General features: G+C 35.7%; 1 protein-coding gene across 14 annotated transcripts in view; it reads left to right on the top strand.

Moving 5' to 3' along the window:
- The window catches only part of LOC105481988 (homeobox containing 1), a 167,105-nt gene that overhangs the window by 118,728 nt on the left and 35,975 nt on the right, over positions 1-12,402 (top strand). For all 14 annotated transcript variants that reach the window (XR_003018109.2, XR_003018108.2, XM_011741795.3 and 11 more), the window contains exons 5-6: positions 593-703; positions 10,403-10,556. Coding sequence is in view for 12 of the 14 variants with exons in the window: in XM_011741795.3 (XP_011740097.1) it covers positions 593-703; positions 10,403-10,556 (265 nt within the window). In the remaining 2 variants the exon portion in view is untranslated. The remainder of the gene's footprint in view (positions 1-592; positions 704-10,402; positions 10,557-12,402) is intronic.

The raw sequence follows: 12,402 nt of genomic DNA, 5'->3' as shown, positions 1-12,402 counted from the left end.
TAAAAGTCTGCTAATTCTTCTCTGTACTAATGGTAATGACTCTAAAAATGGCTAAATGAATTAACAAATAAGCCAAAAAAAAAAAAAACCTTACTAAGACAGTATTTTCAATGACCTTTTGTTTCCTAGCCCCTAAATCTTTTGGTCAATATCTGTAATGAGTAACAAAACTTGCTGACTTGACTTTTTTGCTCAATATCTGTTAAAAGTTTTATTATTCTAAATTAGGGGTGGAATGGAGAGCAGTGGTAATTGAAGGAGCACAAATATAATAAACTCTGACAAATAACTCTTACTTTAGGAATCTTTATCTCAGATTCATGGACCTTTTTTGGAGATTAATTTTAGAGGCCATTGTCGGGTCTTAATTAATAAACTGCCTTGACGTCTAAGAGATAATTTCTGAGTATATCCTAGCCAGCTCAGTCTTTACAGTCTTATTACAAAATCCAATAATAGTTTGCTCAGGTTGCAACTTCCTTATGGACTGGACACAGAGAATAAAGCACCCAGTAACCTAGAACCAAAGGAACCTTTATTAATTTCACTGTAATTTCTGTGCCCCCCAAAACTTATTTCTATTTCTACATAGGTATCAGTCAGAGCCGGATCTCTCATTGGCTATTGCAGCAGGGATCAGATCTGAGTGAACAGAAGAAAAGAGCATTTTACCGATGGTATCAACTTGAGAAGACAAACCCTGGTAAATAGCATTTTCTTTTATTTATTGCATCTGAAAAAAGACAGATATAATGAATTACTTTAATGACTCCATGTGCTAACTTGTTCAGTAAGATAGTTTCATACTTTACTATGGTTGCTTTATGCAGAAAAACACTCTTAACGGCAATAGCTAAACCCTGATTGTAATAAATTTTATTTTATTGTCTAATATTATCTAGTTGTATTCATTTCTTCCCCTAAGACACCTCTTTGCTTAAAGGTTATATGATATTTCTAGCCATAGTTTGAAAGAATGCCATGAATGTTCAGTGGCTGATTTTGTTTTCTTCAACTACATAACTATGTAAGATTCCGTATCTTTTTTTTTTTTTTTTTTTTTTTTTTTGGCAAATCTTGTTTGAATTAGTAATGTAAATTTAATATTTTTATTTAATTCATGCTGTACCATATCCAATGATCTCTGCTAATGATTTCTTTTTTTCTAATTCTAATGACCTGGGTAATGGATGTGTCTTTGGACTTTAGGATGCAGCTGCCCTGATGACTCCCAGGAGCAGCAGTAGATTGGAAAGCAGAATGAAATCTTAAGAAAACTAAGATGACAAAAAAAATGTATGTCTAGAGTTGGAAGAAGTAGGCAAGATCTATTCAAGATACTTTTAACAGGTGATTTTATAAAGTAAAATCTGAAGTTATGGGACTATCTCAATCTATACTTTACGCAGGCAAGTGGCAGTGAGCCTGCCCTCATGTGTAAATTTATGATTGGGTTGTATATTCTGTAATGCTGCAGCCTTAAAGCCTTTGCACACAGACTGAATCACTAGTCAAAATAGTGCATAATAATAGCATTGGCTCTGAGGTAGAAATAAAGAATGTCATAGACATGTATTTTTGTATTTAAGTATGTGATAAGATTTTTTTCCCCAAAGGTCAGTTTCTCAATCCGAATGGTCCAGGCAGGGTGAAACACAAGAGACCATATCAACCTCTACAATAATATTAAAAATCTGTTCTAACCCCCAATTTTTATTTTGAAATGTTTCAGATGTACAGAAAATTCAAAAGACTAACACAGTAGACACCTGTTTACTCTTTCTTAGATATAGTAATTAATAGATAGATAAAATAATTACCATTTGGCCAGGTGTGGTAGCTCATGCCTGTAATCCCAACACTTTGGGAGGCTGAAGCAGGCAGGTGGGCAGATCACTTGAGGCCAGGAGTTCAAGACCAGCCTGGCCAACATCGTGAAACCCTGTCTCTACTAAAAATACAAAAATTAGCCAGGTGTGGTGGTGTATGCCTGTAGTCCCAGCTACTTGGGAGGCTGAGGCAGGGAAATTGCTTGAACTTGGGAGGCAGAGGTTGCAGTGAGCGGAGATGGTGCCACTGCACTCTGGCCTGGGTGACAAAGGGAGACCCTGTCTCAAAAAAAAAAAAAAAAAAAAATATATATATATATATATATATATATATATATATATATATATATATATATAAAATTATTAACATTTTACATTTGCTTTATTCCTATAAAAGAAATAAATTAAGATTTATGTATGTGTGTATTCAGCATTCATCTCCTAAGAATAAAGATAATCTGTATTACCACAGTCCTCATTATTATACCTATGAAAATTAATAATAATTTCATATTATTTTATATCCAGTCTGAGTCACATTTCTCTAGCCATTAGAAGAATGTCTTTTGTAGCTCTTTTTTTAGTATCTCTTTTAGGTTGGAAAATTAGGATGTCTCTTAAATCTAATAACCCAAACTTTTTTTTTTTTAATGACATGAACTTCTTAAGCCATGTAATTTGACAGAATGTCCCACATGCTGGATTTTTCTGTTTACTTTTATTATCAAATATCTCATTTCTTTATCTTCTATATTTCTGTAAACTGGAAGTTAGAATTAAAATCTGAAGTTAGGATTCATGTTGAATATTTTAGGCAAGATTACTTCATAGATTATTTAGGGAGGCACGTACTAATGGCAGCAATTTATTTTGAAATGCATCAGAAAATAAAATGGATTTATATTTAGGGAAATGGATAGGTATGTGATAAAGTAAAATATGTGGTATGAGTATGGTTTTCACTTAAAAAATTATTTCACTACTGTATGTTTGAAAATTTTTGCAATGAAACACTGGGGAAAAATACTTTGTAGGTAGTGTTTACCTAATATTGCCACATATTAAAAGGCCTGTCAGCATTAGAAGGTTGTAGCACTATTCATATGCCAAGTTTGATGGTTTTGTTAAAATGGTAACCACCAGATCTTTTCTTTGCAGTTTGTGAATAATCTTTAGGGTGACATTTTGCCCCTGGATAAATATCCTTTCCTGCAGCAGCTTTCACCAATGGCCTTAGCATTCATTGATGCTTCTTGATTGAATCTGTTATTCTAATGGGGATTGCAAAATGGGGTCATCAACTGGTAAGGCCAAATTCCCTCACTGGAGTTTCGGGGTTGGGCTCTAGTCCGGCTCTGAACTAGAAACAGGAGGGAAGACTAAGGTGCAGCTCCAGGGCCACGGTGGCATTGTTGCAGCTGATCTGATAGCCAGTTGTTGGATACTAACTACAGGAGTCCAGCTTTAGCACTGGGCTGATAGTGTTCTTCCAAAACTGGTTTTATTTTTTTTTTATTGTTATTTATTTTAGCTTTTAAAAGTCTTATTTCCTATTTTAGTTTATCTTGAAACTAGAGCTGGGCCCACTCATTATCAGGAAATTAGAGGAAGGTAGAACTAGGGAATTGAAACTAACAGCATTCTTCTATCTGATCATTAGGAGCTGATTTCTTTAAGGACATAGTGCCTCCTTTTAAGACGTTCCTTTAATTATCTGCATTTGGTTTTTGGTGAGGTTGCATTATTGTCACCTTTTTAAAAGAAATACTTTCTATTTTTTGTTTAAAAACCAAATCCTAACTACTGGTTTTCTTGTCAAGTTTTTCTGTGGGACATAATTTAAAGGCAGCCAGAGATAAGAGGGTAAGTTCATAATTGCCAGTTGGTAGTTGTTGTTGCATTAACAGCAATTGGGTATTAGCAGTTGAAATTTGTTTATCTTTTTCTTTGTATTTTCACCTTTATTATAAAGGCAAATATGGCATAGAATTCTTTCTTGATAAAAATGATTTTGTTTTGTTGACTGTAAAATAACCTTTGATTTTAGCTAAAGAATTTGGAGCTACTATTACGTTTGGTTAAGATGAACTAAAATTATGTTAGCTTATAGGACAGCAGATCCTTTGTTGCAAGTCATTTCAGACCTGATTAGAATCCACCCAAATGTCCCTCAATTGAGAACATAAATAAATTAATGGCACATCTGAACAATGGAATCTTATGGAGCTATGTAACTACTTTTTGAAGGCAGCTTTATATGAATTAAATTTATATGAGGTGATATGGAATTCATAAGTAAAAAAAGGTACATAACAGTATCAAGGGCATATTTATGTAGGGGAACACACACACACATACACATGTATATACTTACCTAAGCATTGAAGATCTCTGAAAAGCTGTGTTAGGAACTGGGAAGAATAGCTCTGTGGAGGGGAACTGAGTGACTGGGAGTACAGGGGTAAGGTGTTAACTACACAGCCTAACGTGTCTTTCTAAATTTTGTATTATGTACTTGTATTGCATATTTGAAAAATAAAGTGTAATAGGAAGGAGGGAGAGACCAAAAGAAATCAATCTGCCTTGTAAGAGAAAGAGAGAGAGAGAGAGAGAGAGAGAGAGAGAGAGAGAGAGAGAGAGAGGAGAGGGGAGGGGAGGGGAGGGGAGGGGAGGGGAGGAAAAACTTAGGTTTATATAGTCCAGACCTGCTTTTGAGAAGCAAGTAGAAAATAAGTTGTCTGTGATTTTTATCAAGTAATTCTTTTATTTCATAATTTTTTGTCTGTCTAGGAAAGAGAGCTCATTAGGGTAAGTGTAAATAATGTGATCCCTTTACATATATTCTGAGAAGAAAATGCAAAATTAAGAAAAGTCACAAAATGAAAAACTACTTTTTCTTTTTTCTTCTGTAAATTTAAGCATTTAGAAAACAAAAATGTTTCTATGTTCTATGACTCTGTTCCCGTGCGTTAGAGCATTTCTCTTTGTATACTTTGAGTGAAGTTCTTGTTTTGTTGTTGTTGTTTAGACAGTCTTGCTCTGCCGCCAGGCTGGAGTGCAGTAGCGCAATCTCAGCTCACTGAAACCTCTGCCTTTCGTGTTCAAGCAATTCTCCTGCTTCAGCCTCAGGAGTAGCTGGGATTACAGGCACACACCACCACGCCCAGATCATTTTTGTGTTTTTAGTGGAGATGGGGTTTCACCATGTCGGCCAGGCTGGTCTTGAACTCCTGACCTTGTGATCCACCCACCTGGACTTCCCAAAGTGCTGGGATTATAGGCGTGAGCCACCGCACCCAGTGGAAGTTCTTTTTTTCAACCTCTTCAGTCTGGATCCAGTTGGATATGGCTTTTGGTTTTTTGTAAGTTTCTCTTTAAGTGGACTCAGCAAGAAAAATAATAGAATGGATATTTAGGTTAATTTTACTGATAACCCAGTTGATATAGTGTAGTTCTCTGATAACAGACTCATTATCAGAATTTACCAGCATAACTGAAAGCCTGCCAAGGCATATTAATAAAATAGGCTGATGTAAACGAATCAGATAGATTTTATCTTGTTTCTTGTGAAAACACTTACAAGAAAATACCTATTTTTTTTTTAAAGTGAGTGCTAAATTCAGCATGGTTGACATCAAAAATCCCTTTATTTGATCAAATTAAGTTCACAGTCTTTTTCCCTTGTCTAATTTAAACATTACTATAGCAGACAGGGTTTGCTGAGTTCCTCTTGGCATGTGGCGCATATTCTGCATGTTTCTAAACAATTAAATAAAATTTGCCAAGAAGGTTATGCAGCAAATACATGAGATAAATGTCATCAGAAGAAATGTCCAGTCCTTCACTTTCAGAGTGTTAGATCTCAGAGAAACATGTGTGTGACATGGGGGGAGATGTGAAATTTTGGAGAGGCTAGTTCCTATGGAAGGCATAGTAATGATGTGCTTATAGTCCCTCACCCAGAGCTAACCCTGATCAGCAAGAACATTGTCTATCATATATGTAAAGAGAACACTTAACAAAATTTTTAAGTCTCTTAACAAATTATGAAAAGAGGTTTTTTGTTTTTGTTTTTGTTTTTGTTTTCCTCATGGGTTTAGATTTGCTAGGTGAAGGTGCAAAGTTTTGTTTTAATGAAAACTTAGATGAGGGGAAAAAACATTTCTGTAAGGAAATAGACAATACACTTTTCCTGTTAGGACCTTAGCTAACCCAGAACTCCTGTATTTTACTTCAGAGGAGTTTAAAGGCTTATATACATTGTTCCTGCATTCTAGTATCTTTTTGTTTTTCTGTTAGAGTCCGTAGTTTTGAACTCATTCTTGGATTTTTTCATTGCTTTTCATCCATTTCAACCAAAACAAGATGAACTAAGGTTTCCAGAACAAATCTGTTCATCAATAGAGTGTTTCCAGAGTACTTTTTTGTGCTGTTTTTAACTACTGCTACATTGAAAAAGAAAAAGGAGCCAGAAAAAAATCTGAAAAGTAATGTAATAGTATGTTTTAAATTAAGCATTTTGATGAATTTAAGATTATTCATTTTTCACCTTCTGTGTGTAAACTGTCTTGATTCCATTCTTTTTCCCCCCGAGACAGAGTATCGCTCTGTCACCCAGGCTGGAGTGCAGTGGCACGATCTTGGCTCACTGCAACCTCTGTCTCCTGGGTTCAAGTGATTCTCCTGCCTCAGCCTCCTGAGTATCTGGTGTACGCCACCACACCTGGCTAATTTTTGTATTTTTAGTACAGACGGGGTTTCACCATGTTGGTCAGGCTGGTCTTGAGTTCCTGACCTCAGGTGATCCACCTGCCTCAACAAAGTGCTGGGATTACAGGCATGAGCCACCGTACCCAGCCTTGATTTCTTTCAAAATAACCAGGCCACTACTTACTTTTCTATCTTCTTTTTCTCCTTTTTTCCCTTTTTTCCTCTCCCCTTTTCCTTTTCCTTCCTGCCCAGTTTTATTTCATCTGAATTTCTTTCAGTTCTTGAGACGCTCTTGACAATACAGAATATTATAAAGAAGCATAATATTAACAATAAACCCCAATACCAAGAAAGAACCATTATTATTAGTTGGCTTATTTCCTTCAACCTCTTGGTTAAGATTCTTTCTGTTCTCCATTCTATTTGTACACATTTATCACTCTGCTTACTGAGGAGCGTGCCGCAATTATGGATGTGGCCTACTACCTGGAATTCACTGACCTATTGCCCACCCTTCATCCTGAAACTCTTTCTTTCTTTACCAGGGTCAGCCCCTAGACAAGAGGTTGTATTCCCTTACTGAGTCTATTTCTACCTCTATCTTGATCAGCCATGATAACCGGTTGGCTGTGTTTTAGTCCTTTTCACCCTTGCTGTAGAATAAAATTTATATAATTTTAATTAGGTAGATTCCAGAGCTCTTGCTGTGCTGTAATCCCTGCTTGTTTTCAGAAAAGTACTAAAGACTGTGAAACCCTCCAGCCCCCAAATTCCTGCTTATGTCTAAACTTAGTTAACTTTCAATTAGGCCCAGACTAAATTCTCAGTTTATTTTGGCAGAGTGAAACCCTTTTAAATTGTTTAAAGAAGAGTTTCGGTTTAGAGTTTCATGTTGGGTAGAGCAGAAATGTTTTTAAACCAGGGGTCAGCAAACTCTTCATATAAAGGGCCAGACAGTGAATATTTTAGGTTTTGCAGGTTATATGATCTCTATCACAGCTACTCAGCTCTTCTGCTCCAGTGCATTCATAGCTATAGACAATCTGTAAATGAATGAGCATGAGCATGCTGCAGTAAAACTTTATTTACAAAAATAGGCAGCAGGTATAATTTGCCAACTCTGTTTCAGGGTGGGCTGTAAATCTCTAAAGCATTATATGATGACAAGCTTACTTGTTTGAGCAGAAATGTTAAGTAGTTAAATATTTACTTTCCATCACATGCTATAGGAAATCACATACATACTAAGGGCTGAAACACAAAATGAAAGATATAAAAATACCCTGAGTGATATTCAAACCCATTGGCCATAATACAAAAGACTGACAAATTTGACTATATTACAATTAAGATCACAAAGCACACTATAAAAAACAAATGAATAACCCCCTATAAAAGGAACAACAGATAGGACTTCACAAGAAATGATATAAATGGTCAATAAACAGGCAAAGATGCTCATTCTTGTAAGTAGTGAAGCCTCTATATTAAAGGGAAATTTTTTGCTGCCAAATTTATACATTTGAATAATTAATAATAGTATATTGGGGGATAAAGGGAAATAAACAACTGGGAATGATTGTGATAATTTTTATTAGTTATCTATTCTTATACAATAAATTACCCACAATTTAGTAGCATAACACAATCAGCATTTATTATCTCATAGTTTTCGTAGATCAGGAATCCAGGAGTGGCTTAACTGGTTGTTTCTGGCTCAGAGTTCTGTAGAGGTTGCCGTCCAGCTGTCAGCCTGGGCTGCAGTCACTGAGACTGGATGGTCCACTTGGAAGTTCACTCATGTGGACGTGGACAGGTCCTAGGTCCTCACTGCTTGTTGGTCAGAGACATCAGTTCCTCACAACATGGGCCTCACCGTCCACTGCCTGAGTGTCCTCACACATGGCAGGTAGTTTTCCCTTGAGTGAATAAGAGAGAAAGCATCCAAGACAGATGCCACAGTGTCTTCTGTATTCTGATCCTGGAAGTGACATACCATCACTGCTACATGCTGTTGGTCACACAGCCTAATCATGGTGCAATGTGGGAAGGGACTACACAGAGGTGTGCAGACCAGGAGGCAGGGATCCTTAGGGACGTTGGAGGTTGACGTCTACTTTCATGTGCCGGGACTGAATGTCTGAGGCCTTGTTTCTGTCTGTCACCTGGTTTCTGCACTTCTCCATGTGGCGTTTGCTGTGGCTGCAGTGTCCAAGATGGCTTTTTCTCTCAAATGCTGGCACCTGGGTGGAGTTGGCACAAGCCCCTGGGGACTGTCAGAGCATCTTTCACTCCATGTGGCCTCTCCACGTGGCTATCCTGGGCCTCCTTACAACATCATAGTCTCAGGTTAGTCAGACTTCTTATATGGCCACTCTGGTTTCCCCCAGAGCCAGCATTTTAGGAGACCTAGGCAGAAATTTCAAAGCATCTTATAACGTAGCCTTGAATTGTTTAGGTTTTCTTGCTCAACAACCTGTCACAGGACTGACCCAGATTCAAGGGCATGATTAGCCAGAGGTATGACTTACTGTGAAGAGCCATCTTTGAAACTTGTCCCAGGAAACCATGATTGTGAGAGATGATGCTGACGTGTTCTAAAAGTAGTAGCAGTGCAAGAAATAAAAATTGGTCTGATACTGGAAATATTTTGATAAAATGAACTTGCCTATGAATTAGTTATGTGGTAGATGGGAGAATTAGAGAAGTGAAAGATTAATTTGAGAATTTTGAGCTGAGCAGTTTGAAGAGTGGGTATCTATTTACTGAGATGGGAAAGACTGCAGGACAGTAGGTTTGAAAAGCAAAATCAGTATTGATTAATATTTTGGACATCTGTGTAAGAGAATACGTCTAAAGATGTAGCTATTAAGAAAGGGATCTACAATAGGTCTGTAAGTCTTGAAGTAGAAATGCTATCCATAGTATTATTTGCAAGGTACAATAAAGAGAGTATTAATTCTGTTAGAAAGAAATATTTATTAATATTCATTAACATAAAATTAATATATGCATTAATGTTTGCATAAACTACAGATTCTAATGTGTCTTTCTAGACCTGTATTAAGAGTTTGAATTAAACTACAGGCAGAGAGAACTTGTTGAAGATTTTTGATTAGAAGACCGATATGATCATAATTATGTTTTGGGAAGATGAATTTAACAGTGTAAGGAGTGAAAGAAGAGTGGGGTAGCCAGGGACTGAACTCCATGAAAGCATATACCAAGTTACACTGGAAGTCTATGAAATAAGTTCATGGAGGTCAGAGACAATGTTGCTTTCCTGGTTGTATTCTTAGCTTCTAGCCTGGAGCAAGCCACTTGAAAAGGATTTGATAAATGGTAAATGAATAATGAATGCGTCATTGGCAATTCAAGCTATTTGAGAAAAGAGTAATCTGAATTAGTAAAATGTCTCAATTATAGATATTTTTCATTGAAATTTTATTATGTTCAAGAGGTAACAGAATCTAGTATAGCATCTAGACCTATAGAGACCTGATTTAGTTAGTAGACAAAAAGCACATCAAATATCATCTTATTTTCTTTCATGCTGTATTTCACTCTTTAAAAAAAAGAGTTTACAAGAATTAGGATTATTTTAAGTTTATCTCCTACATGCATAAATCCCTAACCTCATAACTTATTTGAATGGTAATGAAAGATTCTGAACATCTGAGGTATATTGTTCAAAAAGTATAACTATCAAGCAGGAATTTCAAAAGAAATTTTTCAGAGAAAGATACATTGATAAAGTTGTCACTAAGCCAAAGACCATACTTCCCTAGTCCCATAGGAGGTAGATGTCATATTGGTTTAAATTAACTGCAAGATATTTGCTAAAACTGTCTTATTTATTTCAGGCGCTACACTAAGTATGAGACCAGCCCCCATTCCAATAGAGGACCCTGAATGGAGACAAACGCCTCCCCCAGTCTCTGCCACATCTGGTACTTTCCGACTACGACGAGGGAGTCGATTTACTTGGAGAAAGGAGTGCCTGGCTGTTATGGAAAGGTATGTGTCTCCTTTTTCTATGAGAAATCTCGCAAACTTAGGGAAGACATCAACTCTGGATAGATTGGGACAGTTTTCACTTCAAACAAGTAATTGGGTATCTTGGTTCTATCTCTAAAAGTGCATTAGAATATTATAAATGCTGTATTATTGAAATAAGGTGATCTTAGCATTGAGAATTCATAAAGCTGGAGTTAGCATCTGTCAATTTATTTTACTTATAATAGTGTCCCCAGTAATTTAAGAAATGTTGGAATAAATATTTTTTGAATTCACATCTTTGTATTATATTTTGGAAAACTCTCTGAAGTCTTCTTTTCATCAAAAATATTGAATAATTGTATAGGAGACTACTGAGATTTAACTTTCTTTATTAAGGAGTATGGTCTAAATAAGCTTTGTCCCAAAGGTTAAAAATACTTATTTTTGACTTTGTTTTAGTAATTTATCCTCTCATTCTACAGTACCTGATCCATAGTAGGTACTCAGTGATTTTTTTTTTAACCTAAATTTGACCGTAGCTTCAATTTTCCCATCTGAAATGGTATAAATTAATTATGATTCTGAAATGTTTGGCATACTTAGCATAGATCCTATAGTAGAATTATCTTTTTTAGTCATCTACTTGTAAGTGATGTTTACAGAATTTTTTTTCAGTGGAATTTTGTTTATATGCAGTTAGGTAATAATGTTCCAGCTGTACATTTTTCTTATCTGACCTGACTAGTAGAATTGGTATATTGGACAGAGCACTGGACTCAGAGTCGGAAGACTTACACCCAACTAACTTTGTTTAGGTCACAAATTCTCAGCTGTAACTCATGTCTAAAATGAAGTTTTTTGATAGCCAATATGTCATCTAAGACTTTTGCCATCTCTCCTCCTGCTACTTTCTGATTATTTCCCAGCTCATGAACTTTACTACCTGAAAGAGAGGGAGATTTAAAATGCCGAAATTCGGATGTTTTTGTTCATGTGATATGGTTGAAATTAATAGGTTTGCTTAAGGTGAAGGTGAGATCCAGTATCCAAAATGAGATTATAGGTTATCCATTGATGTTGTCATCTATTCCTTTCCTCGCTCTCTTTATTATAGATAAGAGCAGAAGCCATTCATTGAATAATGAATCCTTATATTCTTGTCATTAAAGTGAAAGAATGAGACATTATTGTCCTGGAGACCTGACATTTACAATCTGCTCTATTTTTCTCATCTAGGAATTTTTATTCTTTTTGAAAATTTCTTTAGAACTTGGCACACAGCAGATGAGAATTAAAATAATGTCTAACCTAAATTATTTTCAATATTGTACATTTTCCTTTAGGTATTAGTTTCTACCTGGTGCTAAGTTCTAATTGTGCTAGTGACTTAGCCAGTTAGTTTTTTTCATGAAAATACCAGTATATATTTATCACAAAATGTCAGCATGAGAAAGAATTAAGTAAAAAATTGATGACAGTAATATCAATAGGTGATATTCCTAATGTACTTTCAGAGTTGAACCTCAGAGACTTAGGGATTCTTATTTTTCCTAGGTGACAAGAATTAGACACAGAATCACACTGAATTTTAATTAAAAAGATATTGAGCATTTACCCTGTTCTGTGACTCCTATTTAGTCTTAATTTATGCTTTTTAACATTAATTTTAATTAACAAATGGCTTTATCTAATGCAGGAGTTGGTTATCTTTGGCTTAATTTTATGTTACCTGGCACAACTAGAAAGAGGATGCAGTTTATGCCAATAGTTGCAAAAGTGCAGAAAGCCTTTCAAAATACTTGATAGTACAGAAGGTCACAGTATGATTTTTGTTCTGTAAAAATGTAACTTTTTGTTTTCCAAA

The sequence above is a fragment of the Macaca nemestrina genome, chromosome 8 (assembly GCF_043159975.1).
Source record: "Macaca nemestrina isolate mMacNem1 chromosome 8, mMacNem.hap1, whole genome shotgun sequence".
Taxonomy (NCBI): Eukaryota; Metazoa; Chordata; class Mammalia; order Primates; family Cercopithecidae; genus Macaca; species Macaca nemestrina.
The sequence above is the reverse complement of the archived record's forward strand: the minus strand, read 5'-3'. Positions and strand labels throughout refer to the sequence as shown.